Source organism: Mya arenaria, chromosome 15 (genome assembly GCF_026914265.1).
Source record: "Mya arenaria isolate MELC-2E11 chromosome 15, ASM2691426v1".
Classification (NCBI taxonomy): Eukaryota; Metazoa; Mollusca; class Bivalvia; order Myida; family Myidae; genus Mya; species Mya arenaria.
In genome coordinates this window covers 20,727,345-20,754,463 of record NC_069136.1, presented here as the reverse complement: position 1 = coordinate 20,754,463, position 27,119 = coordinate 20,727,345, and the positions used below count along the sequence as shown (strand labels likewise).

The following is a 27,119-nucleotide window of genomic DNA, read 5'->3' as shown; positions in this document are numbered from 1 at the left end:
CCAGTCTCACCCTCTAGACCATTCTCAACCACTAGACCACTCTCACCCTCTAGACCAGTCTCACCCTCTAAACCACTCTCACCCTCTAGACCAGTCTCACCCTCTAAACCAGTCTCACCCTCTAGACCACTCTCACCCTCTAAGGCACTCTCACCCTCTAGACCACTCTCAACCTTTTAACCACACTCACCCTCTAGACCAGTCTCACCCTCTAGACCAGTCTCACCCTCTAGACCACTCTCACCCTCTAGACCACTCTCAGCCACTAGACCACTCTCATACTCTAGACCAATCCCACCCCCTAGTCCACTCTCACTCTCGAGACCACTCACACCCACTAGACCACTCACACCCACTAGACCCCTCTCATACATTAGACCACTCTCACCCTCTAGACCACTCACACCCTCTAGACCACTCTCACCCTCTAGACCACTCACACAGTCTAGACCACTCACACCCACTAGACTCCTCTCATACACTAGACCACTCTCACCCTCTAGACCACTCACACCCACTAGACCCCTCTCATACATTAGACCACTCTCACCCTCTAGACCACTCTCACCCACTAGATCACTCACACCCACTAGACCCCTCTCATACATTAGACCACTCTCACCCTCTAGACCACTCTCACCCTCTAGACTCCTCTCACCCCCTAGACCACTCTCACCCTCTAGACCACTCTCAACCACTAGACCACTCACACCCACTAGACCACTCACACCCACTAGACCACTCTCACCCTCTAGACCACTCTCACCCACTAGACCACTCACACCCTCTAGACCACTCACACCCACTAGACCACTCACACCCTCTAGACTACTCACACCCACTAGACCACTCTCACCCTCTAGACCACTCTCACCCTCTAGACCACTCACACCCACTAGACCACTCTCACCCACTAGACCACTCTCACCCTCTAGACCACTCACACCCACTAGACCACTCTCACCTTCTAGACCACTCTCACCCTCTAGACCACTCTCACCCACTAGACCACTCACACCCACTAGACTCCTCTCATACATTAGACCACTCTTACCCTCTAGACCACTCACACCCTCTAGACCTCTCACACCCACTAGACCACCCTCATACATTAGACCACCCTCATCCTCTAGACCACTCTCACCCACTAGACTCCTCTCATACATTAGACCATTCTCACCCTCTAGACCACTCACACCCTCTAGACCACTCACACCCACTAGACTCCTCTCATACATTAGACCACTCACACCCACTAGACCACTCACACCCACTAGACTCCTCTCATACATTAGACTCCTCTCATACATTAGACCACTCTCACCCTCTAGACCACTCACACCCACTAGACCACTCACACCCACTAGACTCCTCTCATACATTAGACCACTCACACCCACTAGACCACTCACACCCACTAGACTCCTCTCACCCACTAGACCACTCACATCCACTAGACTCCTCTCATACATTAGACCACTCTCACCCTCTAGACCACTCTCGCCCTCTAGACCACTCTCACCCTCTAGACCACTCACACCCACTAGACTCCTCTCATACATTAGACCACTCTCACCCTCTAGACCACTCATACCCACTAGACCACTCACACCCACTAGACTCCTCTCACCCACTAGACCACTCTCACCCTCTAGACCACTCACACCTACTAGACTCCTCTCATACATTAGACCACTCTCACCCTCTAGACCACTCACACCCACTAGACTCCTCTCATACATTAGACCACTCTCACCCTCTAGACCACTCACACCCACTAGACCACTCACACCCACTAGACTCCTCTCATACATTAGACCACTCACACCCTCTAGACCACTCTCACCCTCTAGACCACTCACACCCTCTAGACCACTCACACCCACTAGACCACTCTCACTCACTAGACCACTCTCGCCCTCTAGACCACTCTCACCCTCTAGACCACTCTCACCCTCTAGACCACTCACACCCTCTAGACCACTCACACCCACTAGACCACTCTCACTCACTAGACCACCCTCACCCCCTAGACCACTCACACCCACTAGACTCCTCTGATACATTAGACCACTCACACCGTCTAGACCACTCTCGCCCTCTAGACCACTCACACCCACTAGACCACTCACACTCACTAGACTCCTCTGATACATTAGACCACTCTCACCCTCTAGACCACTCACACCCACTAGACTCCTCCACTTTAGACCACTCTCACCCTCTAGACCACTCTCACCCTCTAGACCACTCTCACCCTCTAGACCACTCTCACCCTCTAGATCACTCACACCCACTAGACCCCTCTCATACATTAGACCACTCTCACCCTCTAGACCACTCTCACCCTCTAGACCCCTCTCACCCTCTAGACCACTCACACCCACTAGACTCCTCTCATACATTAGACCACTCTCACTACCTAAACTTATATTGTCTTGCCAACTTCAAAAAGATCTGATCAAATGTTATGCTTCAAATTATATCTAATTCCTGAGATATTCAGTTCCCAATATTGTTGAAATTCTTGTTTAGTATCAAGTTTGTACCAGTTATAACAGCATAGCACTTGGGTGACACTCAAACTTCTATTGTGATACCAAAAAGAGAAATTGTTTCACACATAATCCGAAATACGTACAATATTTACTTCATAAATGTCAAACAGGATTGTAAGAATTCATAACATTTCCTATATTGAGTTTAACCAAGGCTTTATTGCAAAAATCATGATTGCATTGTCCAATAACATGATTCAGAAGGAGCGTTTTACCTTCACAGTTCATCCTGAAGAATACCGTTATGCTTCTTCAATTTACAGATACATAACAGGCTTTGTTCTCTCATGCAGGCACACATCGGAAAGCTATCCTTAAAGAGACATTCTTTATTCCCCGCTTTTCCCTCCGCTGCCCCTCTCCCTCTCTCACTCCCCGCACCCTCTTCCTCTCCCTTCCATTCAGATTCAAAACAAAATCATTTTAAATTAGGGATGCAAAGGAATATTCGAATATTCGATCGAACGTTTGGTATTCGAATGTCAAAATCGGTATTCGAATATTCGATGTTTTTGTGGAATTAATAAATTAATCAACTTTTTGCCTAAAACTGTCATCTTCGTCTGTCTTGTTTTTACAACGATGGACCCCTATTGCCAGAGGTGTGAACTTGATGACACTATACACGCATCATATCGGATATATCGCCGGGAACTGTAAACAGTCCCCATAATTTTGCATTTACTGTCTGTAAGACAAGTGATATAAAACCCATTCCAATTATTTTGGGAACATTTAAATGACCATGCCAATTAAGGGTTTAAGAGATCGGCCTTTATACCAATGTGTTGTCTGCACTGCAAATCGAGCTTGGCGATATTGCTCAAATCGCCTTGAAGATATGAAGGACATGTGCTAGTTATGTGTTTTAAACTGTTTTCCATGTTTTCGATATAACGCTCTTGCGTACAAAAATTAACTGTATGGTTTAACGTTTAGGGATATTAGGTCCTGTATTGTTGTACGATAGATAAGTCAAAATCGACCTTTTGCCATTGTGTCGTTTTTTTGAACAATGATAGGTAGTTCATTTGATAAGTGTACTTTTAACTCTACACGACAACTGAAAACATGTTTCAGGTACATATACTGTAAAAGATGGACTTGAACATACAGCGATAGAAAGTTCATTTACATAATGTGAACTTTTAACTCTGCACGCAAATTGAAAGCACGTTTCAGGTACAGTGATATACTGTGAAGGCTGGCCTTTGAAACATACAGCGATAGAAAGTTCATTTACCTAAGAGTACTACATGTATTTCTTTTTCCAACCAGTTTCAGAATGATTAGCATCTCAGGGCACTTCAATAGATTTTCTATAAAACCAATTCATACCAGTACATTATAAGTCATAATACATTGTACGTTTTAAAGGCGTATAATATTCCCTTTAATAATATGAGGATAAAAATGTACTTAGCAAAAGACCTGATTCTAATGCATAACTCAAAAAAAAATGTGGCATAAAAGTTGTTAGGATTATTCTAGAATTGTTGTTCTGTTTTATGTGAGGTCTGGGGCCGTTACTTCAATAAGCATCTTAGTAATAATTTTCAACTTAATGAAAAATTGCCATTTTTCTACTTTGAATTTTCAGAAAACGAACAATGTTTGTACACCAATAATATGAATATAAGCAAAAAATGGTCTAAACAATATATGCATATGAATAAATCTGATGAAAAGGAGCGGGTATTTAAAATAATCGTTGTCAAAAATTACGAAATTCTCACTAAGTTGAAAATATTCACTAAGATGCTTATTGAATACGGCCCCTGGCCGCTGTACTGTTCAAGGTCATTTACCTCCTCAAATAACTTTTCTTTTTGTTTATAATAATCTGTTTAAATAATTTCTGATTGCTTTTTAATTTCATCATTTTCCTTTTTTCTTTGTCAAGCTCCTTTGTTAGGCTTTTGTTTTTTACTATTGTTTCATGCAGCTCACTTTCTAAGATTTCAACTCTGTTTACCACGGTTTTAATAATGCAAGGATTATACACATGTTCAATTTGTTAATTAATATACTGTAGACATGTGCTTTATTGATGGATGAGTTTCATCACTACAGAATAGCTAGGTTATCAATGTAACAGACTGCACAAATTGCAAATTGCTACGTGCACCTGAAGGGGTTCGAATCCATGACCTCTTGCTCTGCAGACAAACACTCTACTGCTTCGCTATAAAAGCTAGCTCTAAAGTAAGACAGTAATGAGTGCAGTTATATACATATCATATAACTGGTTACATCAATTTATGAGTTTGCTAGATTATTTTAATTCCCGATACCCTTGATACACTATTACACTAAAATCTGTTGTGTACTATGGGTGATATGCTGAGGAAAATCAAGTAATAATGAACAATTAATGAGGCAGTTTCATTGGTTCCGCAAAAACAACTCTCCAGAAATCCCACTCTTACATATACAGACTCATACTTAAGTTTTCCGGTAGAAAAAATATTCTGGCAAATCACTACAAACTTTAACCTGGCTACTTTGACCACTCGCCTGAAGAGACAACTGTAAGCGTCTTTTATTGAAACATGTGATTTCATTGGATGAAGAGTTGTCTCCCCTTCCTCATGCATATTCATGTAAACAGGATCTCGTCAGTCAATTTTCTAGTGTGTTTTTTTTAAAGTTTAACGGATGAAAGTACAGTGGTTGCCGATAATGGATTATTTCTATTTTAAGGGGCGTACTTAAAAATAATTGATATGCTATGCTTATTTCTATGAAAGAAATATGTTCATTATGGTCAAATCACATCCATATTATATTCAACAACTGACTATGGAGTTTTGAAGCAAATGAAATAAATATAAACAAACCCACTCCAGTGAGTTTATCTAATTATTTATCTTTATATCCATTTAAAAACTTTGGAACTCTTGAACAATACCTAAAATTGAGTTGAAGTGAACAACTCTTCATCTTTTTCATACGTATGACAAACAAAACAAGAGGCCCACAAGGGCCAATGCTCTACTGGCATGACTTTTTGGTATTGTTCTATCCAAAGCATGTACATACAAGTAATATGCAATATACTGAGCCCACTGTGAAAGGGAAGCAATCAGTGAACTATATATTTTCCTGCTTATAGAGTAACACTACAATAAAACAAAACTCTCTGTGTTGTCTCCCTTAGAGTACACTTTTGATAGGGATACTATACCATTTCAAGGACCAGAATCCAGTCATGCATGGGCAGATCAATTTGGATTTCAAAAAGAATCGAGCACTCATTGATATCTAACTACTGTAAAAGTTTGATTGCAGACAGTCATGGAGGACAGACACCGCATCATCGCATGAGCTCTTGTGACCTTTTGCCAGCGGAGCTAAAATATCGATACAATGGACATGTCAAAAACATGAGTGATTTTGATACTTAACTTTGAGGTAGCTATACTCACATGCGCTGATATTTTACTCGTTCCTCTCCAGACACAGAAGGACGCATTTTTCCCACGCCCGTCATTAGATGGTCCTGCCTCACCTGAAAGAAGGTGGCTGTGGCATTTAAACAAATATATATATTCAATTTAGATAACAGTCTAACTAAAAAAAGCTGATGGCTGGCCATTTAATCAAAATGCTTGTCCTAATCATCAACCTTGATAAATATGGATCAATATGATTTATATGGATTATGATTTCAAACACACTAAACAGCAAATGACTGTTTAAACTGTTATAGCCAAGGTATGAGCACTTTTCCTACATTTGTTCTTCTTAGTAGTGAAACTTACAGTCCTTTGAACAATCAACCTCTCAAATGTATACAGTTTTTTGAACGTTGTGTCAGGTCTGTTTTGATAATGTTATAAAACTAGAATTATCACATGCAGCAAAACAAAATGGCAAAAAAATACCATAAATGACCTACTAGATGCACCAGGCGCATGTATTTTTAAGAACCGTGCATGTTAAATAAGAATCTTTTTCCCCCATTCAGCAAATTTCTTAGTCCGCTAAATTTGGTAATCAGTCATGTATAACAATAAAGATCAAATATTATATACACGATGCTAGCAGTCTGAGCAGGCGTGCTTTAAAGAATGGCGCCAATGTTATGCCTTTTATGGGGGAAAAAAAATGCTTTTTTGTTTAAGCTTAAAGTTAAAGTATGCATTGTTCATGAATTGGAAAATAGACCAACAAAAAGAGCCCCAGTGTGCATCTAATAGGGCATGTACATCAAAAAGGACATTTAAGGTACTTCATTTTGTTAAAGTGATAGACCTATTGAAAAGTGGATGATTTAAGGATGGAATTAAAAGATTTCACTAAGTTACTGGTTGGTATTCATAAAATAATTTTTAAAATTAATTTGATTAAAAAAAGTGTTGCCAACATGAAATCTGTGAGGGAGTCCCTTCTAACTAACCTGCAATTGTTGTTTCACTTGGAAAGGAGACTCCGGTTTGCTATCACTGTCTAACAGGAAGTGCTCAGATGTCCTTCGCTCCCTCATGCGAATCTGGGACACCTACAACATACATGAAAAAGTTTTAAAATATGCTAAAAGCTTTTTTGGGACAATTTTTACAGCCGATACTCAATCAATTTTCCAAGGCCAAATGCTTTTTTTCGAAATGTTGAATAAATATTCCCAATCAGAAATAATGACTACCTTTACTTCCTTAAGACTCTTACTTCATTAGGAAAAACTGATCCCAACATCATAATTGCCCGCCCTTACATTATAATTGCCCACCTTACACCACCTTACACCATAATTGCCCACCTTACACCGTAATTGCCCACCTTACACCATAATTGTCCACCTTACATCACCTTACATCATAATTGCCCACCTTACATCAAAATTGCCCACCTTACACCATAATTGTCCACCTTACACCATAATTGCCCAACTAACATCATAATTGCCCACCTTACATCATAATTGCCCACCTGACACCATAATTGCCCACCTTACATCGTAAATGCCCACCTTACACCATAATTGCCCACCTTACATCATAATTGCCCACCTTACACCGTAATTGCCCACCTTACACCATAATTGTCCACCTTACATCATAATTGCCCACCTTACATCATAATTGCCCACCTTACACCATAATTGCCCACCTTACATCATAATTGCCCACCTTACACCATAATTGCCCGATTTACATCATAATTACCCACCTAACACCATATTTGCCCACCTTACACCATAATTGCCCGATTTACATCTTTATGGCCCGTGTTATTTCATCATTAGGGCCAACTGATCTCATAAATGCCCACCTTGCATGATAATGGCTGCCCTTAATTCATTACAGACCATCTTACATCATTACAGCTTACTGTATGTCATGACGGCCCACGAAACTCATTTATTAATTTCCATCTGACATCATAAAAGCCGTTTTGATATCATAATGGCCAATTTAACATCAAAATGACCCACCTGATATCATCATAGCCCACCTTATTTCATAATGGCATACCTTACATCATAATGGTCCTCAATAAATCACCATGGCTCATGTGCCAAGATAGTAGCCTACCTGCAGATTAAGTTTCTCCTCCATATCAGCTGTCACTTGGACCACACCCTCTTCCAGACTGGGGATATACGCCACTGTGCCACTGGAGAAGGACCGATGGCGAGCCCTCTGGAAATATTGACCGTAATAGAGATAATTGATCATAAAGTAGCTGATAAGATAGAAACAACATATACAGTGATAAAATGAAATTGATAGGGACAAGCCCAGGTGTCATAAATTCAAATATTAACACTGTTTAGGTAAGGGTCCAATTAAGGAATGAATTGCGGGATTGATGTCTTTATCAGGGTATGAACGCCATAGGGCTGGTCAAAGTGTGTGGAGTCCGAAATGACGTCACAATCACGCGGAAAAAGATCAACCACTTGAAATCACTTTTAAACGTAAAATTGAAACACTTATAGCAACAATACATTAAACATACCATAAATTAACACTTTCTAAAATGTTGATTTATATTTTATAGGACCTGCTGACACAATACAAACAATAACAAGATCAACAATTTCCATGTATATTGTTATGCAATGAACATATCCGAAGATGTTGCGTTCATCGAAGATGTTGCGTTCATCGGATGATAACCGCAATTGCCAAAAGGCAGTTCATTTAAGGAATGGAAGTTGAGGTATAAATATATAACAATGATCGAGATATTCAAACATCACACATGACATGCACCAAAATAGCTTTACTGATAAGTGATGAGATTACCATCTTGGAAAGAAGTTGTATATAACATGAGAAGCTATGTCTTTACATTAGTACCTTTTTCTCTATAACCTTGTATATAAATGAAGTTAATTATACATTATAAGATAAATATATACGGACATATATTAACAAAACATACCATAATTCAATTCATAAAAAATAGAATTATGATTTATGTAACTACCTTTTAAATCAGATCAAGGATTTTAACAAACTGAATGTCTAACAGAACAACACTCGCGATACCTATACACAGCTATACCTTAGTTTCAACATTCAGCCTCAGTTTGGATGACTTGAGTCTGGAGGTGGGACCCCTCGTTGGCTTCATGCCGTAACGTGCGATGTCTGTCTCTGCACCTCCCTCTACAGCGCTGGTAAACTCATGTATCGCTTCCAGCTGGCCATTGTACAGAAGAGCCTATGAATACAAGACAAAAGTGGGGCTTATTTTGTGTTGATAACTCATTTATTACTAGAAATCTGCAAAACTGGACATGTCACCTCTCAACGCTAATCAATTAGTCCAACCAATTGTAACATAATAAATTAATTTTTTTAAGTAAATTGAGCTGTGCTTTGTGGTAAAACAAAAACTTTGTCTGATGATCATACCCTTTAACAATAAGTAAGCCAGCTGTGTCTTCATAAATAAAGGCATAACAATGGCATTATTTAAGGAATTAATTAGAAATACATCATTCATTTAAGAAAACCTTTCAGTAATCCTTTCTTACCCATTCTGTAAATAGAACGACCCGACTGTAACTGGAAACATTTTATCAAATGACGTCACAATAACGCGGGAAAAGATCAACCACTTGAAATCACTTTTAAACATAACATTGAAACACATATGGAACAATATATTTAACAAATCATAAATAAACACTTTCTAAAATGTTGATTTATATTGTACGGGACCTGCTGACACAATACAAACAATAACAAGATGAACAATTTTCATGTATATTGTTATGCGATGAATTGCAATCAGAACATATCGGAAGATGTTGCGTTCATCGGATGATAAGTGCAATTGCCGAAAGGCAGTTTATTTAATTAAGGAATGGACACAAGATCAAACTTGTCGGCAACTATAATGCCCATTATCACTGCCACCAAGAATCATCATGATTTGATAAAAATTACTTAAGTATTTGTCTTCACATTAGACCTAAACCTACTATTTATAATGTATAAAAAGCATCTAAGATCTGGAATTACTGCGGCGATTAACTACACAATTGAAATTGCACGCAATAATATGCCAACAGTACTGTTTCTAAGTTAAATCATAATTGAATAAAAAATACTTTAAAAAAAAAACAGTTGCTTATGTCATGTGTAAACAAAAACTTTAAAAGACTGCTGACAAAAAATCAGATCACAGTTTTTCATTTTTACGGTTGAAAATTGATATTTATGGCTAAAATCATTACTAATGCTTTAAGAAAAACTAGTATCGGCATAAAACATCAATTTTCTAATGCAGATATAAAAAAAAATGGTCTGATTTTTTGCCAGCAGTCTTATATCACTGGTTTCCAGACATTTACACAAAAATTGGCTCATTCCAAGACAAAAAAATAAAAAAAAGGTTGTCAAAACAGTCATTTGGTTAGAGTGCTGCTTTAAAACCTTGTACAATATAATCAATCTACATTAGTAATACCTTAAAATCTGCTCCTGTGAAGTCTTTACAATGTTCAGCGAAGAAGTTTAGATCAACATCAGGAGCGAGGGAGATCTTTCTTGCCAACGCTTCGAGAATTTTCAGCCTCTCCTTCTGTGAATTGAAATACAAACCAGGCATGATAAATTAAACCAGGAGTGAACATGTGAAGGCTTATAATATTATCACTATCTCCTGTAAATTGAAAGACAAAAGTAATATAAAAATTCTTAAAATTTGAGATTTAGCAAAATATTAACTTCTACATTTAATACCAGCAATGACTGTTTGTTCCTTCATTACAACGGAGGCCAATTGTAGGAATGTTATAGGATGAGTTAACGAAAATTAAATTATTAATTAATTATAAATTATAGTTGTTTACTGGATAAAGATGAAAAGAACAATATTTTTCAGAGGAAAACACTTTGTGGAAAAACACTTGGCATGGTTTTGGTTTTTATCAATATTAAAGCTGGACTCTCACAGATTGTTTTGAAACTTTGTTTTTTGTCTCAGAATCAGCTGATTTTGGCATCAATGCCTTCCATTCAGTCATATTAGAAAACTCACAATAGAACAGATCTCACTTATTTGGAAAAATGCCACTCTTTTTTTGTTTTCTTAAAGCGTAAGTAACACTTTAGACATAAAACATCTATTTTCAAATGTAAATAATGATAAACTGCAAACTGCTCTATTGTCAGCAGTCTTATATCACGGGTTTCCAGACATTTATGCAAAAATTGGCTCATTTCAAGACAAAAACTAAAACAGTTGTCAACATGCTAAATCTGTGAGAGTGCAGCTTTAAAGTCAAATGAGTAAAACATAATAATGCATTAAAATTAATCATTTTTTTCGGATGACCTATACTGTACACCTTTCTTCATATTAACATGATGAGCAATGTCTGAATGAATTCATCACGTAAGTCTATATTATAATGCATTGTTTAGTAAGCTCTTCTTACGGCAAAACCATCTTCCGTCTAACAACAATAACCAAAAAAAAAATCACATTCGTTTGTTAAGTCCAATGAATAAGTTCAACAACAACAACAACAAAAATGGACATAAAAAGATGTTTTGAACAAACTTTGGCTCTAGTACACTACAAACTGTCTCTATATGTGTCTGCCAGATCTTACTGCTCTCTACCAATATTGATACAAAAATGCCATTAGACATTCACAAATTGTGTGCTGACTTTTTCAACTGTGATATTCTTGAAGTCTGTTAAACATTGAAAGAAGAATTTCAGACAAAATCATTACAATAGGTTTTATCAAAATTTGTTTTCCATCCTCCGAAATATAAGACGCTTATCTTGAATTTGTAGTAGACTCCAAATCATTTCAATCAGACAAGACTGGACTTGCACTTTAAGCAATTTGGGGTGTTTCATTTGAACCCATAGATATAATTGTTCATTGGCTTGGTTCCATACAAGTTAATTTGGTAAACTTGGCCAAATTACCATAATAGATCAATCAAGTACCCTCAGAAAACCCACTTGTCCGGCTTGGTGACCACAAACCAAACTCACATGCGCCCAGACTGAAAATCGAACCCGAGGCGCCTAGGTGAGGGGCGAGTGCACTAACCAGACAACCAATATGACATGATTGATTAATGCCAAGGAGTCAGAATGTTAAAGTGGTCGAGACATGTTTGGCATGTAGATTTACATTTTAGAATGCTTGCATTGTAGGTGGAAGGGAGAATAATCTGAAGCACATATTATTACTTTGTATGTAGTTGCCTCCCTTGATTTAAGAACAATTGAAGGGTAAGCATGTAGCTTATTTTGGATTTTTTAATAACTGTTAGAAATCTTTAAACTGCAGCCCTGATATGTATGGCCTCTTGCCACAAACAAACATGATGCAATACACTCCAACCCCATTGGCTCTTACGCGCATGGCTCAATTTCCTCGTTGCCTGGAACTGCATGTAAAAGGCTGATACTTTTCTATTGAATGTAAGCATTCCCGCTTGACTCGAAATTTTCAAAGCTTGAGGTTTTTTCCCTGGTCCCTGGGAGTTCCAGCCAATAGGGTTCGAATGTACATTTATTAAATTCAGGGGCAGCGTTTCAAGAGATGAATATTATAGTAAATGATGGAATCATTAGTACTAGTAAATTTGTTTTGAGATAAATTAAATGATATTCAGGCAATTGCTATTATTCGTTTGAAATCAATTTTTAATGTTTACATTATAACTTATTGTTTTACAGGAATATTTGTTCAATTTTTGTTTGTTTGTATGTCTATTTATGCTGGTCAAGCACAAAGATGTCACAGATTTTTTGCCAGAAAGTTTGGCAGACACAGCAGATGTTATCCCGAAAATTGCTAAAAACATCAAGAGCCAAATTAGCACCAGTCGTAAAAACCGAAAACAATTTCATTTTGGTGGAAAAAATGGGCTATAACTGATGGTTTAGGGAAAGGGGATATTTACCCTGATTAGACTTGTACTGTTGGAAAATATAAAATTAATGCTCATTAAATCATCATAATTAACCATTCTAGACAAAAAATCTGCTCTATCATTTTCAGATCTTGGTAATCACTCCAACTCTATCTAAATTTGTTCATACAAATCTTAAAATAGCTCCCAATTCATTGAATATTTGTTTTACAACAAATGTGACACCCTGCTTTTCTGAATACAACTTAAAACTAGTGATGTCTATGATGAGAAATTATAATAAAAAATGATTGGTTCAGCCTGAAATCGGTGAAAATTGATAGCATTTTGTCAAAATCAATCATCGATTCGACATATTAGTGAGTAGTTTTTCGTCTTTCCTCTTGATATTTGTGTTTGAATCATTTCCACAAATTTTCTCCTTCAAATTCATTTGAAAGACAAAATATTTCTGTACGTATAAATAAAACAAAAAAAAACAACATAAATTAACATAAGCATAGTTAACGATTACAAGTTACTGTACTAGAATAAAACTACAATCAAGATATTGTAAGAAACTGATTGAACTCTTGATAAGTTAATTGGGTGGAACCATTAATTGTGAACTTGGAACCGATTCCCAAAACTACCTGACACCCATTATTGTACACCACAGCGATGATGCTAGCTGTACAACGGTACAACATGCCGCACTTAATGTGATATACATTCAAGTAATTGTCTGCACTAGGTTTTGCTGATGCCGTAGCCACCCAAAGTAATACTAAATATATGTCGCCTTTGACACAAAATGAACAGACATAAAGACTTCTGATACCAGTAGCTCTCTTGCCATGTGATCGGCATTCTAAGGGTAGTACTTGGAAAATGGTGTACTGGTTTATCCCAGGAAAGTTGTATCCCTTGTATCGGTGCTTTACAATGAGCACGTTAAAGAACCAAATTTTAAAGGTCTCTTCGCAAAGAGCAAGGGTATCGCACCAGGATCTCTTGTATCTCACTCTGTTTCTTAAAGTCTTCCAATGTCTGGATATGACTGCAAATTCTATCTCATGTCACTTATGGCATTTAAAAACACAATAAAAGACCTGATGGTGTCAAGGCCGGGTCAAGCCATAATGTGTGGGTAGACCTTGATTAACTCAAATAAACAAACAATGTTCTAGCCTATAGGATATACCAGGTTGTCATTTCTCCACATTCTATACAAGCAAAAATAAGGCAACTCATTATCAAGTATATATATTTTCATTAGTAAAACAATAGTTAAAGCATATAAACAATTACAGTAAGTCATTGTCAGAAAAACATTTACAAAAGAATTAGTCATACAAACAATTGTCTGTGTATCTTAACTGCTTAATACTGCCACCATATTGCAGAAAGGTAAAAAGAGTTATAACAGTTATCTCTCTTGACGAACAAAAATACATCTTGGCCTTATACAGCAAGCTTGGGGGCGAAACTATTTTCCTGTTTCTCCCCGTATTATCCAGTCTCATCCAGTCTCCTAGTTATTGAAATAACTGATGGCATTAAGTGTTGATTTTAGTTTATACTAATTTCTTTTTAGCACTTGTGACTCAAGCTTATAGAATCACTCTTGAGTCTGTTTCCTGGGCAGAATCCAGTATTGGCGTCCATTTTGAGAATCTGTGGGGATCAAACCGAAAATCACTTGGGTGAGAGGTGGACAGGTATACCACTAGACCACTCTTACCCCTTGTGTTGATTTATAAATTGTCTGTGTATTTTCTAAAGTCTGTGTTTGTTTCGTTGGAGCACTTACTAAGAGAAATCTTCCAACTAGCCAAGCATGTCCTCCTGAAAAAGCCGTCCTTCACCAACAGTTCAATATCTAGACACTTTTGGCACACCGCTGTCCTGTCGTCCACTTTAAATGTCAAGGTCGCTGTGGAAAAAGATCTGTCCCTCTTTGACTTGACGAGAGTGGCGGAAATACTTTTACCATTACCCACACTCACTTTGGCATATATCTTCGAAAATATGTACTGTCCTATGATCTTAGGGATTTTTCCTGATTGGGTGATGTTCAACATCAGATGTGTGTCCCCGGGCATGAAGCTGTACTGAAAACCAAGGCAATAAGATGGCTGCTCAGGTTTAGATACTCTGTGGTGAGATTTGGTTGAAGAAGACTGGGAAACACCATCATTTGCCCAACCTTCAGTATTGTTTCCATTGCCTCCATGTTGAATATCATTAAAACTTGAATCATCAAACATCTTTGACAATTTTTTTGTTTTCGAGTCAACATCTTCTCCGAATACATTTTTTCCCAAAACATCTTCTACGGAATCAATTTTGACTTTGTGTTCACTATCCAATACACTGCTTCTTATAAATGCTGCTCGGTTGGCTTTTAGAAGGCTGGCAGACTCTGTGTTCAGATACTGGTCATTTGATGAGAATCCTGACTTGTTTCCTCCTGCTGCCAAGGTATTTCTCCGCCTACTTTCACCATCGTCTACTGTATACTTTAAGTCTCCAGTGCTGCGATGCTCTACGTCCAGTTTTGCTTTTGTCAGAGATACAACTGTTTTTTTCTGTTGACTGCTCCTTTTTGGTGAATTTATCTTATCTTTCTTCAGATACTTGGTCCAGCAAGGATTACTGTACTGTTGACGCCATAATTCATCACTTCTCCGAATATCATCATCAGACATATGTGTAATTGTTTGACCCTCTTGCAAGTTCCTCCGTTGCACATGCATTTTCAATGTTCGGAAAATCTTTCAAAGGTAAGAAGTCTGCTTAACTCAATGTTCCGAAACCCTTTAGTCATAAGAAACCTCCTTCACATGAAACAATTTCTGCAAGTGTGAATTAAGACTCCAAACCTGTGATATATAAAGGGAGCGCCAACTAACGCACAGTCAGGTGACCACAGTTTATTAACAACAGTTAAACCACTAACCATAATAAGAACACTTCTATTAGCACCATTTTGAACATACGTAAGATCTCCTGCAGTTTATATATTTCTCTATATATCTTACACAAAACATTCATCTGAGAAGTTTACAGTGAAAACTAGAAATTGGGGATCTCATGAAAATGTTGCCTGTTTTGTCAGCACCCATGATTATCAAACTAATTATAATACAAATTTTAATGTATAGGGTCACAACTTTATACATCTCTACATACACAGCTTTCTTTAACATCTCCTCATGGAATTCAAGATCATAGTCAATCGCAAGCCTCCGTCAATAACTTGCTGGTCTCCGTAAATGATTTGCAACAACTCACAGACAGTCTTAAGGATCCGTGAAAGGAGAGGCAATGTTTTTGACAAGTCAGAAAGCCAGAGCTGCTCAGATTTATATTTTCAGGAAGCCAGAGCAGTTCAGATTTATATTTTCAGGAGGCCAGAGCAGTTCAGATTTATATTTTCAGGAGGCCAGAGCAGTTCAGATTTATATTTTCAGGAAGCCAGAGCAGTTCAGATTTATATTTTCAGGAGGCCAGAGCAGTTCAGATTTATATTATCAGGAAGCCAGAGCAGTTCAGATTTATATTTTCAGGAGGCCAGAGCAGTTCAGATTTATATTTTCAGGAAGCCAGAGCAGTTCAGATTTATATTTTCAGGAAGCCAGAGCAGTTCACATTTATATTTTCAGGAGGCCAGAGCAGTTCAGATTTATATTTTCAGGAGGCCAGAGCAGTTCACATTTATATTTTCAGGAAGCCAGAGCAGTTCAGATTTATATTTTCAGGAGGCCAGAGCAGTTCAGATTTATATTTTCAGGAGGCCAGAGCAGTTCAGATTTATATTTTCAGGAGGCCAGAGCAGTTCACATTTATATTTTCAGGAAGCCAGAGCAGTTCAGATTTATATTTTCAGGAGGCCAGAGCAGTTCAGATTTATATTTTCAGGAGGCCAGAGCAGTTCAGATTTATATTTTCAGGAGGCCAGAGCAGTTCAGATTTATATCTTCAGTAGGCCAGAGCAGTTCAGATTTATATTTTCAGGAAGCCAGAGCAGTTCAGATTTATATTATCAGGAAGCCAGAGCAGTTCAGATTTATATTATCAGGAAGCCAGAGCAGTTCAGATTTATATTTTCAGGAAGCCAGAGCAGTTCAGATTTATATTTTCAGGAGGCCAGAGCAGTTCAGATTTATATTTTCAGGAAGCCAGAGCAGTTCAGATTTATATTATCAGGAAGCCAGAGCAGTTCAGATTTATATTTTCAGGAAGCCAGAGCAGTTCAGATTTATATTTTCAGGAGGCCAGAGCAGTTCAGATTTATATTTTCAGAGCAATTCAGATTTATATTTTCAGGAAGCCAGAGCAGTTCAGATTTATATTTTCAGGAAGCCAGAGCAGTTCAGATTTATATCTTCAGGAAGCCAGAGCAGTTCAGATTTATATTTTCAGGAAGCCAGAGCAGTTCAGATTTATATTTTCAGGAGGCCAGAGCAGTTCACATTTATATTTTCAGGAGGCCAGAGCAGTTCAGATTTATATTTTCAGGAAGCCAGAGCAGTTCAGATTTATATTTTCAGGAGGCCAGAGCAGTTCAGATTTATATTTTCAGGAAGCCAGAGCAGTTCAGATTTATATTTTCAGGAGGCCAGAGCAGTTCAGATTTATATTTTCAGGAAGCCAGAGCAGTTCAGATTTATATTTTCAGGAAGCCAGAGCAGTTCAGATTTATATTTTCAGGAAGCCAGAGCAGTTCAGATTTATATTTTCAGGAGGCCAGAGCAGTTCAGATTTATATTTTCAGGAGGCCAGAGCAGTTCAGATTTATATTTTCAGGAAGCCAGAGCAGTTCAGATTTATATTTTCAGGAAGCCAGAGCAGTTCAGATTTATATCTTCAGGAAGCCAGAGCAGTTCACATTTATATTTTCAGGAAGCCAGAGCAGTTCAGATTTATATTTTCAGGAGGCCAGAGCAGTTCAGATTTATATTTTCAGGAAGCCAGAGCAGTTCAGATTTATATTTTCAGGAAGCCAGAGCAGTTCAGATTTATATTTTCAGGAGGCCAGAGCAGTTCAGATTTATATTTTCAGGAGGCCAGAGCAGTTCAGATTTATATCTTCAGGAGGCCAGAGCAGTTCAGATTTATATTTTCAGGAAGCCAGAGCAGTTCAGATTTATATCTTCAGGAAGCCAGAGCAGTTCAGATTTATATTTTCAGGAAGCCAGAGCAGTTCAGATTTATATTTTCAGGAGGCCAGAGCAGTTCAGATTTATATTTTCAGGAAGCCAGAGCAGTTCAGATTTATATTTTCAGGAGGCCAGAGCAGTTCAGATTTATATCTTCAGGAGGCCAGAGCAGTTCAGATTTATATTTTCAGGAGGCCAGAGCAGTTCACATTTATATTTTTAGGAAGCCAGAGCAGTTCAGATTTATATTTTCAGGAGGCCAGAGCAGTTCACATTTATATTTTCAGGAGGCCAGAGCAGTTCAGATTTATATTTTCAGGAAGCCAGAGCAGTTCACATTTATATTTTCAGGAGGCCAGAGCAGTTCAGATTTATATTTTCAGGAGGCCAGAGCAGTTCACAATTATATTTTCAGGAAGCCAGAGCAGTTCACAATTATATTTTCAGGAAGCCAGAGCAGTTCACAATTATATTTTCAGGAGGCCAGAGCAGTTCACATTTATATTTTCAGGAAGCCAGATCAGTTCACATTTATATTTTCAGGAGGCCAGAGCAGTTCAGATTTATATTTTCAGGAGGCCAGAGCAGTTCAGATTTATATTTTCAGGAAGCCAGAGCAGTTCAGATTTATATTTTCAGGAAGCCAGAGCAGTTCACATTTATATTTTCAGGAGGCCAGAGCAGTTCAGATTTATATTTTCAGGAAGCCAGAGCAGTTCACATTTATATTTTCAGGAAGCCAGAGCAGTTCAGATTTATATTTTCAGGAAGCCAGAGCAGTTCACATTAATATTTTCAGGAGGCCAGAGCAGTTCAGATTTACATTTTCAGGAGGCCAGAGCAGTTCACATTTATATTTTCAGGAGGCCAGAGCAGTTCAGATTTATATTTTCAGGAAGCCAGAGCAGTTCAGATTTATATCTTCAGGAGGCCAGAGCAGTTCAGATTTATATTTTCAGGAGGCCAGAGCAGTTCAGATTTATATTTTCAGGAGGCCAGAGCAGTTCACATTTATATTTTCAGGAGGCCAGAGCAGTTCAGATTTATATTTTCAGGAAGTCAGAGCAGTTCAGATTTATATTTTCAGGAGGCCAGAGCAGTTCAGATTTATATTTTCAGGAAGCCAGAGCAGTTCACAATTATATTTTCAGGAAGCCAGAGCAGTTCACATTTATATTTTCAGGAAGCCAGAGCAGTTCAGATTTATATTTTCAGGAAGCCAGAGCAGTTCAGATTTATATTTTCAGGAGGCCAGAGCAGTTCAGATTTATATTTTCAGGAAGCCAGAGCAGTTCAGATTTATATTTTCAGGAGGCCAGAGCAGTTCAGATTTATATTTTCAGGAAGCCAGAGCAGTTCAGATTTATATTTTCAGGAAGCCAGAGCAGTTCAGATTTATATTTTCAGGAAGCCAGAGCAGTTCAGATTTATATTTTCAGGAGGCCAGAGCAGTTCAGATTTATATTTTCAGGAGGCCAGAGCAGTTCAGATTTATATTTTCAGGAAGCCAGAGCAGTTCAGATTTATATTTTCAGGAAGCCAGAGCAGTTCAGATTTATATCTTCAGGAAGCCAGAGCAGTTCAGATTTATATTTTCAGGAAGCCAGAGCAGTTCAGATTTATATTTTCAGGAGGCCAGAGCAGTTCAGATTTATATTTTCAGGAAGCCAGAGCAGTTCAGATTTATATTTTCAGGAAGCCAGAGCAGTTCAGATTTATATTTTCAGGAGGCCAGAGCAGTTCAGATTTATATTTTCAGGAGGCCAGAGCAGTTCAGATTTATATCTTCAGGAGGCCAGAGCAGTTCAGATTTATATTTTCAGGAAGCCAGAGCAGTTCAGATTTATATCTTCAGGAAGCCAGAGCAGTTCAGATTTATATCTTCAGGAAGCCAGAGCAGTTCAGATTTATATTTTCAGGAGGCCAGAGCAGTTCAGATTTATATTTTCAGGAAGCCAGAGCAGTTCAGATTTATATTTTCAGGAGGCCAGAGCAGTTCAGATTTATATCTTCAGGAGGCCAGAGCAGTTCAGATTTATATTTTCAGGAGGCCAGAGCAGTTCACATTTATATTTTTAGGAAGCCAGAGCAGTTCAGATTTATATTTTCAGGAGGCCAGAGCAGTTCACATTTATATTTTCAGGAGGCCAGAGCAGTTCAGATTTATATTTTCAGGAAGCCAGAGCAGTTCACATTTATATTTTCAGGAGGCCAGAGCAGTTCAGATTTATATTTTCAGGAGGCCAGAGCAGTTCACAATTATATTTTCAGGAAGCCAGATCAGTTCACATTTATATTTTCAGGAGGCCAGAGCAGTTCAGATTTATATTTTCAGGAGGCCAGAGCAGTTCAGATTTATATTTTCAGGAAGCCAGAGCAGTTCAGATTTATATTTTCAGGAAGCCAGAGCAGTTCACATTTATATTTTCAGGAGGCCAGAGCAGTTCAGATTTATATTTTCAGGAAGCCAGAGCAGTTCACATTTATATTTTCAGGAAGCCAGAGCAGTTCAGATTTATATTTTCAGGAAGCCAGAGCAGTTCACATTAATATTTTCAGGAGGCCAGAGCAGTTCAGATTTACATTTTCAGGAGGCCAGAGCAGTTCACATTTATATTTTCAGGAGGCCAGAGCAGTTCAGATTTATATTTTCAGGAAGCCAGAGCAGTTCAGATTTATATCTTCAGGAGGCCAGAGCAGTTCAGATTTATATTTTCAGGAAGCCAGAGCAGTTCAGATTTATATTTTTAGGAAGCCAGAGCAGTTCAGATTTATATTTTCAGGAAGCCAGAGCAGTTCAGATTTATATCTTCAGGAAGCCAGAGCAGTTCAGATTTATATTTTCAGGAGGCCAGAGCAGTTCACATTTATATTTGCAGGAGGCCAGAGCAGTTCACATTTATATTTTCAGGAAGCCAGAGCAGTTCAGATTTATATTTTCAGGAAGCCAGAGCAGTTCAGATTTATATTTTCAGGAGGCCAGAGCAGTTCAGATTTATATCTTCAGGAGGCCAGAGCAGTTCAGATTTATATTTTCAGGAAGCCAGAGCAGTTCAGATTTATATTTTCAGGAGGCCAGAGCAGTTCAGATTTATATTTTCAGGAAGCCAGAGCAGTTCAGATTTATATCTTCAGGAAGCCAGAGCAGTTCAGATTGATATTTTCAGGAGGCCAGAGCAGTTCACATTTATATTTTCAGGAGGCCAGAGCAGTTCACATTTATATTTTCAGGAAGCCAGAGCAGTTCAGATTTATATTTTCAGGAGGCCAGAGCAGTTCAGATTTATATTTTCAGGAAGCCAGAGCAGTTCAGATTTATATTTTCAGGAAGCCAGAGCAGTTCAGATTTATATCTTCAGGAAGCCAGAGCAGTTCAGATTTATATTTTCAGGAGGCCAGAGCAGTTCAGATTTATATCTTCAGGAGGCCAGAGCAGTTCAGATTTATATCTCCAGGAAGCCAGAGCAGTTCAGATTTATATTTTCAGGAGGCCAGAGCAGTTCACATTTATATTTTCAGGAGGCCAGAGCAGTTCACATTTATATTTTCAGGAGGCCAGAGCAGTTCACATTTATATTTTCAGGAAGCCAGAGCAGTTCAGATTTATATTTTCAGGAGGCCAGAGCAGTTCAGATTTATATCTTCAGGAAGCCAGAGCAGTTCAGATTTATATCTTCAGGAGGCCAGAGCAGTTCAGATTTATATTTTCAGGAAGCCAGAGCAGTTCAGATTTATATTTTCAGGAAGCCAGAGCAGTTCACATTTATATTTTCAGGAAGCCAGAGCAGTTCACATTTATATTTTCAGGAAGCCAGAGCAGTTCAGATTTATATTTTCAGGAAGCCAGAGCAGTTCAGATTTATATTTTCAGGAAGCCAGAGCAGTTCAGATTTATATTTTCAGGAAGCCAGAGCAGTTCAGATTTATATCTTCAGGAAGCCAGAGCAGTTCAGATTTATATCTTCAGGAAGCCAGAGCAGTTCAGATTTATATCTTCAGGAGGCCAGAGCAGTTCAGATTTATATTTTCAGGAAGCCAGAGCAGTTCAGATTTATATTTTCAGGAGGCCAGAGCAGTTCAGATTTATATTTTCAGGAAGCCAGAGCAGTTCAGATTTATATCTCCAGGAAGCCAGAGCAGTTCAGATTTATATTTTCAGGAAGCCAGAGCAGTTCAGATTTATATTTTCAGGAGGCCAGAGCAGTTCAGATTTATATTTTCAGGAAGCCAGAGCAGTTCAGATTTATATCTCCAGGAAGCCAGAGCAGTTCAGATTTATATTTTCAGGAAGCCAGAGCAGTTCAGATTTATATTTTCAGGAGGCCAGAGCAGTTCAGATTTATATTTTCAGGAAGCCAGAGCAGTTCAGATTTATATTTTCAGAGCAGTTCAGATTTATATCTTCAGGAAGCCAGAGCAGTTCAGATTTATATTTTCAGGAAGCCAGAGCAGTTCAGATTTATATTTTCAGGAAGCCAGAGCAGTTCAGATTTATATCTTCAGGAAGCCAGAGCAGTTCAGATTTATATCTTCAGGAAGCCAGAGCAGTTCAGATTTATATTTTCAGGAGGCCAGAGCAGTTCAGATTTATATTTTCAGGAAGCCAGAGCAGTTCAGATTTATATCTTCAGGAAGCCAGAGCAGTTCAGATTTATATCTTCAGGAAGCCAGAGCAGTTCAGCAGTTCAGATTTATATCTTCAGGAAGCCAGAGCAGTTCAGATTTATATTTTCAGGAAGCCAGAGCAGTTCAGATTTATATTTTCAGGAAGCCAGAGCAGTTCAGATTTATATCTTCAGGAAGCCAGAGCAGTTCAGATTTATATCTTCAGGAGGCCAGAGCAGTTCAGATTTATATTTTCAGGAAGCCAGAGCAGTTCAGATTTATATTTTCAGGAAGCCAGAGCAGTTCAGATTTATATTTTCAGAAAGCCAGAGCAGTTCAGATTTATATTTTCAGGAGGCCAGAGCAGTTCAGATTTATATTTTCAGGAAGCCAGAGCAGTTCAGATTTATATCTTCAGGAAGCCAGAGCAGTTCAGATTTATATTTTCAGGAGGCCAGAGCAGTTCAGATTTATATTTTCAGGAGGCCAGAGCAGTTCAGATTTATATTTTCAGGAAGCCAGAGCAGTTCAGATTTATATTTTCAGGAAGCCAGAGCAGTTCAGATTTATATTTTCAGGAAGCCAGAGCAGTTCAGATTTATATTTTCAGGAAGCCAGAGCAGTTCAGATTTACATTTTCAGGAAGCCAGAGCAGTTCAGATTTATATCTTCAGGAAGCCAGAGCAGTTCAGATTTATATTTTCAGGAAGCCAGAGCAGTTCAGATTTATATCTTCAGGAAGCCAGAGCAGTTCAGATTTATATTTTCAGGAAGCCAGAGCAGTTCAGATTTATATTTTCAGGAAGCCAGAGCAGTTCAGATTTATATCTTCAGGAAGCCAGAGCAGTTCAGATTTATATCTTCAGGAGGCCAGAGCAGTTCAGATTTATATTTTCAGGAAGCCAGAGCAGTTCAGATTTACATTTTCAGGAAGCCAGAGCAGTTCAGATTTATATCTTCAGGAGGCCAGAGCAGTTCAGATTTATATTTTCAGAAAGCCAGAGCAGTTCAGATTTATATTTTCAGGAAGCCAGAGCAGTTCAGATTTATATTTTCAGGAAGCCAGAGCAGTTCACAATTATATTTTCAGGAGGCCAGAGCAGTTCACATTTATATTTTCAGGAGGCCAGAGCAGTTCAGATTTATATTTTCAGGAGGCCAGAGCAGTTCAGATTTATATTTTCAGGAGGCCAGAGCAGTTCAGATTTATATTTTCAGGAAGCCAGAGCAGTTCACATTTATATTTTCAGAAAGCCAGAGCAGTTCAGATTTATATTTTCAGGAGGCCAGAGCAGTTCAGATTTATATTTTCAGAGCAGTTCAGATTTACATTTTCAGAGCAATTCAGATTTATATTTTTAGAGCAGTTCAACAACATTCAAGAAACTGATATTTGTGTATTTAAACCCTTTCGCACATAGGCAAGTGGCCAGATAAGACCTCCCCGTCAATACCCAACATACCAACCTAATCTATTTGATGATATATGCATCAATACCTTGGGGGAATTTCTATTCTCAACCTGGTGCTATATATTTAAGTCACAGTGGAAAACTACCCCTGTGTTTAGCAGTATAAATAAACACCTTCTAATTTTATTCCACAATATTTCCAACAGAAATTGAAAACCCAAAATGCTTAACTTTTATAAACATCCCAGATATTGTTTACAAAGAAAACTTGGAAAATTTAAATATTAAAATAACCCATCTGAAAGGCGGTTAAACTCGTTTACATCCATTAGTCAATAGTCACCCTCATGCGTACACATGTGATAATGGGCAATGTCAGCAAAACTTGGTTTATATGCGCTAAAGGGTTAAGCATCAGGACGTTTTGAACTCCTTTTTTCATTCTAAAATTATAATTTGTCTGGCACAATAAGATTACAAACCTAATGTACCTGAAAAACCTATATGCATACAAAACCATTCTAAACATGATTCTATGAGTATTTTTTTATTTGAATAACTCATTTCTCAGTATTCATCTTGAGGATAAGTAAATTGCATCTATTTCATGTTTAGCTGGTCAACTTTTGTTTTAAACATGGAAATGTTTTTTCAGACAGAATCTTCCAATTTGCTCATCTTGGTTGACTTTTCACTTCATTTTTCACGATTTCGGAAAGTCTGTTCACTTTCAAAGTTCCTTTCGCTTCTCATCAATGCTTTTATAATTATAACTAGAATTCTGCAAATAGAATTTGTCGCCTTAAAAATCATCCATTTCTTTTCTAGTATTGGTCACCATGACCTTGACTTTTGATACAAAAATCAAAACAGGTCGCCTCATGACCATGACCAATGTTCACACCAAGTTTGAACACTCTACACCAAGTCATTCAAAAGTTATTAATCGGAAATGATTGTATGACATGAGACGACGACAATGAGGATGACAATGTCTTCAGACAAAGGAAGCCCTATATGTCTCCTATGCTTCGCAGGCAACTCAAAAATATGTAAACAAAAGGACATAAATCTGATTGTAGTTGTGCTACAGTTGTGTAACTTGTTACCTGGTTTGGCATCTGACAGTGTAGACACTTATCTAGACGGCCTGGGCGTAGCAGTGCAGGGTCAATAAGGTCCGGGCGACTGGTTGCTGCCAGCACATACACACCTGTAGAGCAAAACGGAGAAGATAACAATAGTGCTGCTGAGCGAATGCCTATGCTTATCTTGCCCAAATATCACAAACTTAGTCAAGTCAAATCTCAATCTCAGTCTCAACTCATTTTACCACATAATACCATAGTGTGATTCAAAATCTTGCATGCTTTTACTTTTTGAAAAACATATTTTTGCATAGAATGTTTTGATAGAAACCTTTTGTGAATATTTTAAAGAGAAACTTATTCTGGATCAGCAAATATACTTGAGAAATATACTCAATTACATTTTATGCTGTAGATTACTTTTTTCTTTGGAATCTTGAACAAAGTTTTTAATCAACATATTATTTTAGGGAATGTGCTTTTAAAAGGCATGTAGAAACAAACAGTTTTTAATAACTTTTCATGTTATGTGTTCAAATGAGTTGAGTCAAAGATTGAGATTTGACGTCAGTATTTTTGTGATATTGGGGCCTGGTGGGTTTTTTTCTACTCAAACAAAGTGCATAACTCAATAATAATCAAAGCCAGAGTTACGGGCCTTGTTAATATACATGTTCATATTTTCTCTAGCAACATATGCAACAAATTTCATTCAAATATGTTGAATGCAAGGTTTTTGAGTTATGGCATGGTTAAATAAGTCTGAAATGAGAATAATTTTTATTTTTAATGAGCCAGAAAAATAATGGCTACCATGTACTTCCCATCCAGATAAATCCAACCCAGGGTCACATAACATTCGAGAGAGTAAGATATTCAAACCCAGACAGTAAATACATTTTTTTTCTTCTCCCAAACCTTATTTTTACATTTGTATATAAATTGATGTAAAAAAGTCTTGTTTTTTTTGTATTTTTGTACTTTTCATAATATGTGTGTGACAAACTTGTTTACCCAAGTAAGATGACTCATTGCACTTTTAGAGAAATGTTGATGTTAAATAGTGCCTCTAAAACATCGGCATTTTAAACATTATTCATTTCATTTTCAGCTATGATTCTCGGAAAAATCAAATATTTATAAATCACACTCAATTGAAATGTACTAAATTAAATTTAATACCTGACACAATAAAATAAATAAGAAGTGGCTATTTGATGCGCATTACTCTTCTGGCATAGGGATGCAAGATTAATCATATCTTTTGTGTGTATCCTGTCCGGATAGGAGATCTGATCCGAGGTCATGCATGGGGCTTGCCGATTTTTTTATCGGGATCAGGAAGGGCAAGGTTCGACAGGCCCAGATAGATTGAGATTTCAAAATTTTTGCAGCTGTTATAATGACAATATAATTGAATAGTCACAAGTATTTGGTTATATTCCCAAAATAAATTATGAACATTTTCTGCTAGCATTCTGAAATTCATCTTGGATATAATGTTCAGGTTTTTTAGGAATATTACCAATTTGATCTTGAAATATTTGGCAACATTACCAAAACATTTTGGGAATATTACCAGATGAATTGAAACAAATAAATCCAAAAGAAAGCTTTTTAAACTCCACAAAAGGTTTCTGTGGGACTTGAAATATTTCATGAAATATTACCAAACACTTCATAGAATAGTATTGAAAGTTATAGCAGAGGCTTTCAACATTTCTGGGAAAGTTCCCAAATAATCCATATTATGCGGAGAGATGTCCAGGTTTTCTGAGAATATTACCAAATGAATCTTGAAATGTTGGTAACATTACTAAAACATTTTGGGAATATTACAAGATGAATTGTAACAAAACTATAATTATATACACATTTCACACATCCTGGTTAATGTTTATGTTTCTGACTCCTATACTTTAGGAGATATGTGTGCCACATTATG

The 27,119-nt window shown here is 37.6% G+C and overlaps 1 protein-coding gene across 1 annotated transcript in view; it reads right to left on the bottom strand.

Annotated features, from left to right (window-relative positions):
- Positions 1 to 27,119, bottom strand: part of LOC128219938 (peroxisomal ATPase PEX1-like) — a 79,441-nt gene that overhangs the window by 3,752 nt on the left and 48,570 nt on the right. The window contains exons 18-23 of the mRNA XM_052928125.1: positions 25,196 to 25,299; positions 10,488 to 10,601; positions 9,075 to 9,233; positions 8,096 to 8,203; positions 6,961 to 7,062; positions 5,987 to 6,069 (exon numbers count right to left, since the gene is read on the bottom strand). Of these exons, the coding sequence (XP_052784085.1) occupies positions 5,987 to 6,069; positions 6,961 to 7,062; positions 8,096 to 8,203; positions 9,075 to 9,233; positions 10,488 to 10,601; positions 25,196 to 25,299 (670 nt within the window). The remainder of the gene's footprint in view (positions 1 to 5,986; positions 6,070 to 6,960; positions 7,063 to 8,095; positions 8,204 to 9,074; positions 9,234 to 10,487; positions 10,602 to 25,195; positions 25,300 to 27,119) is intronic.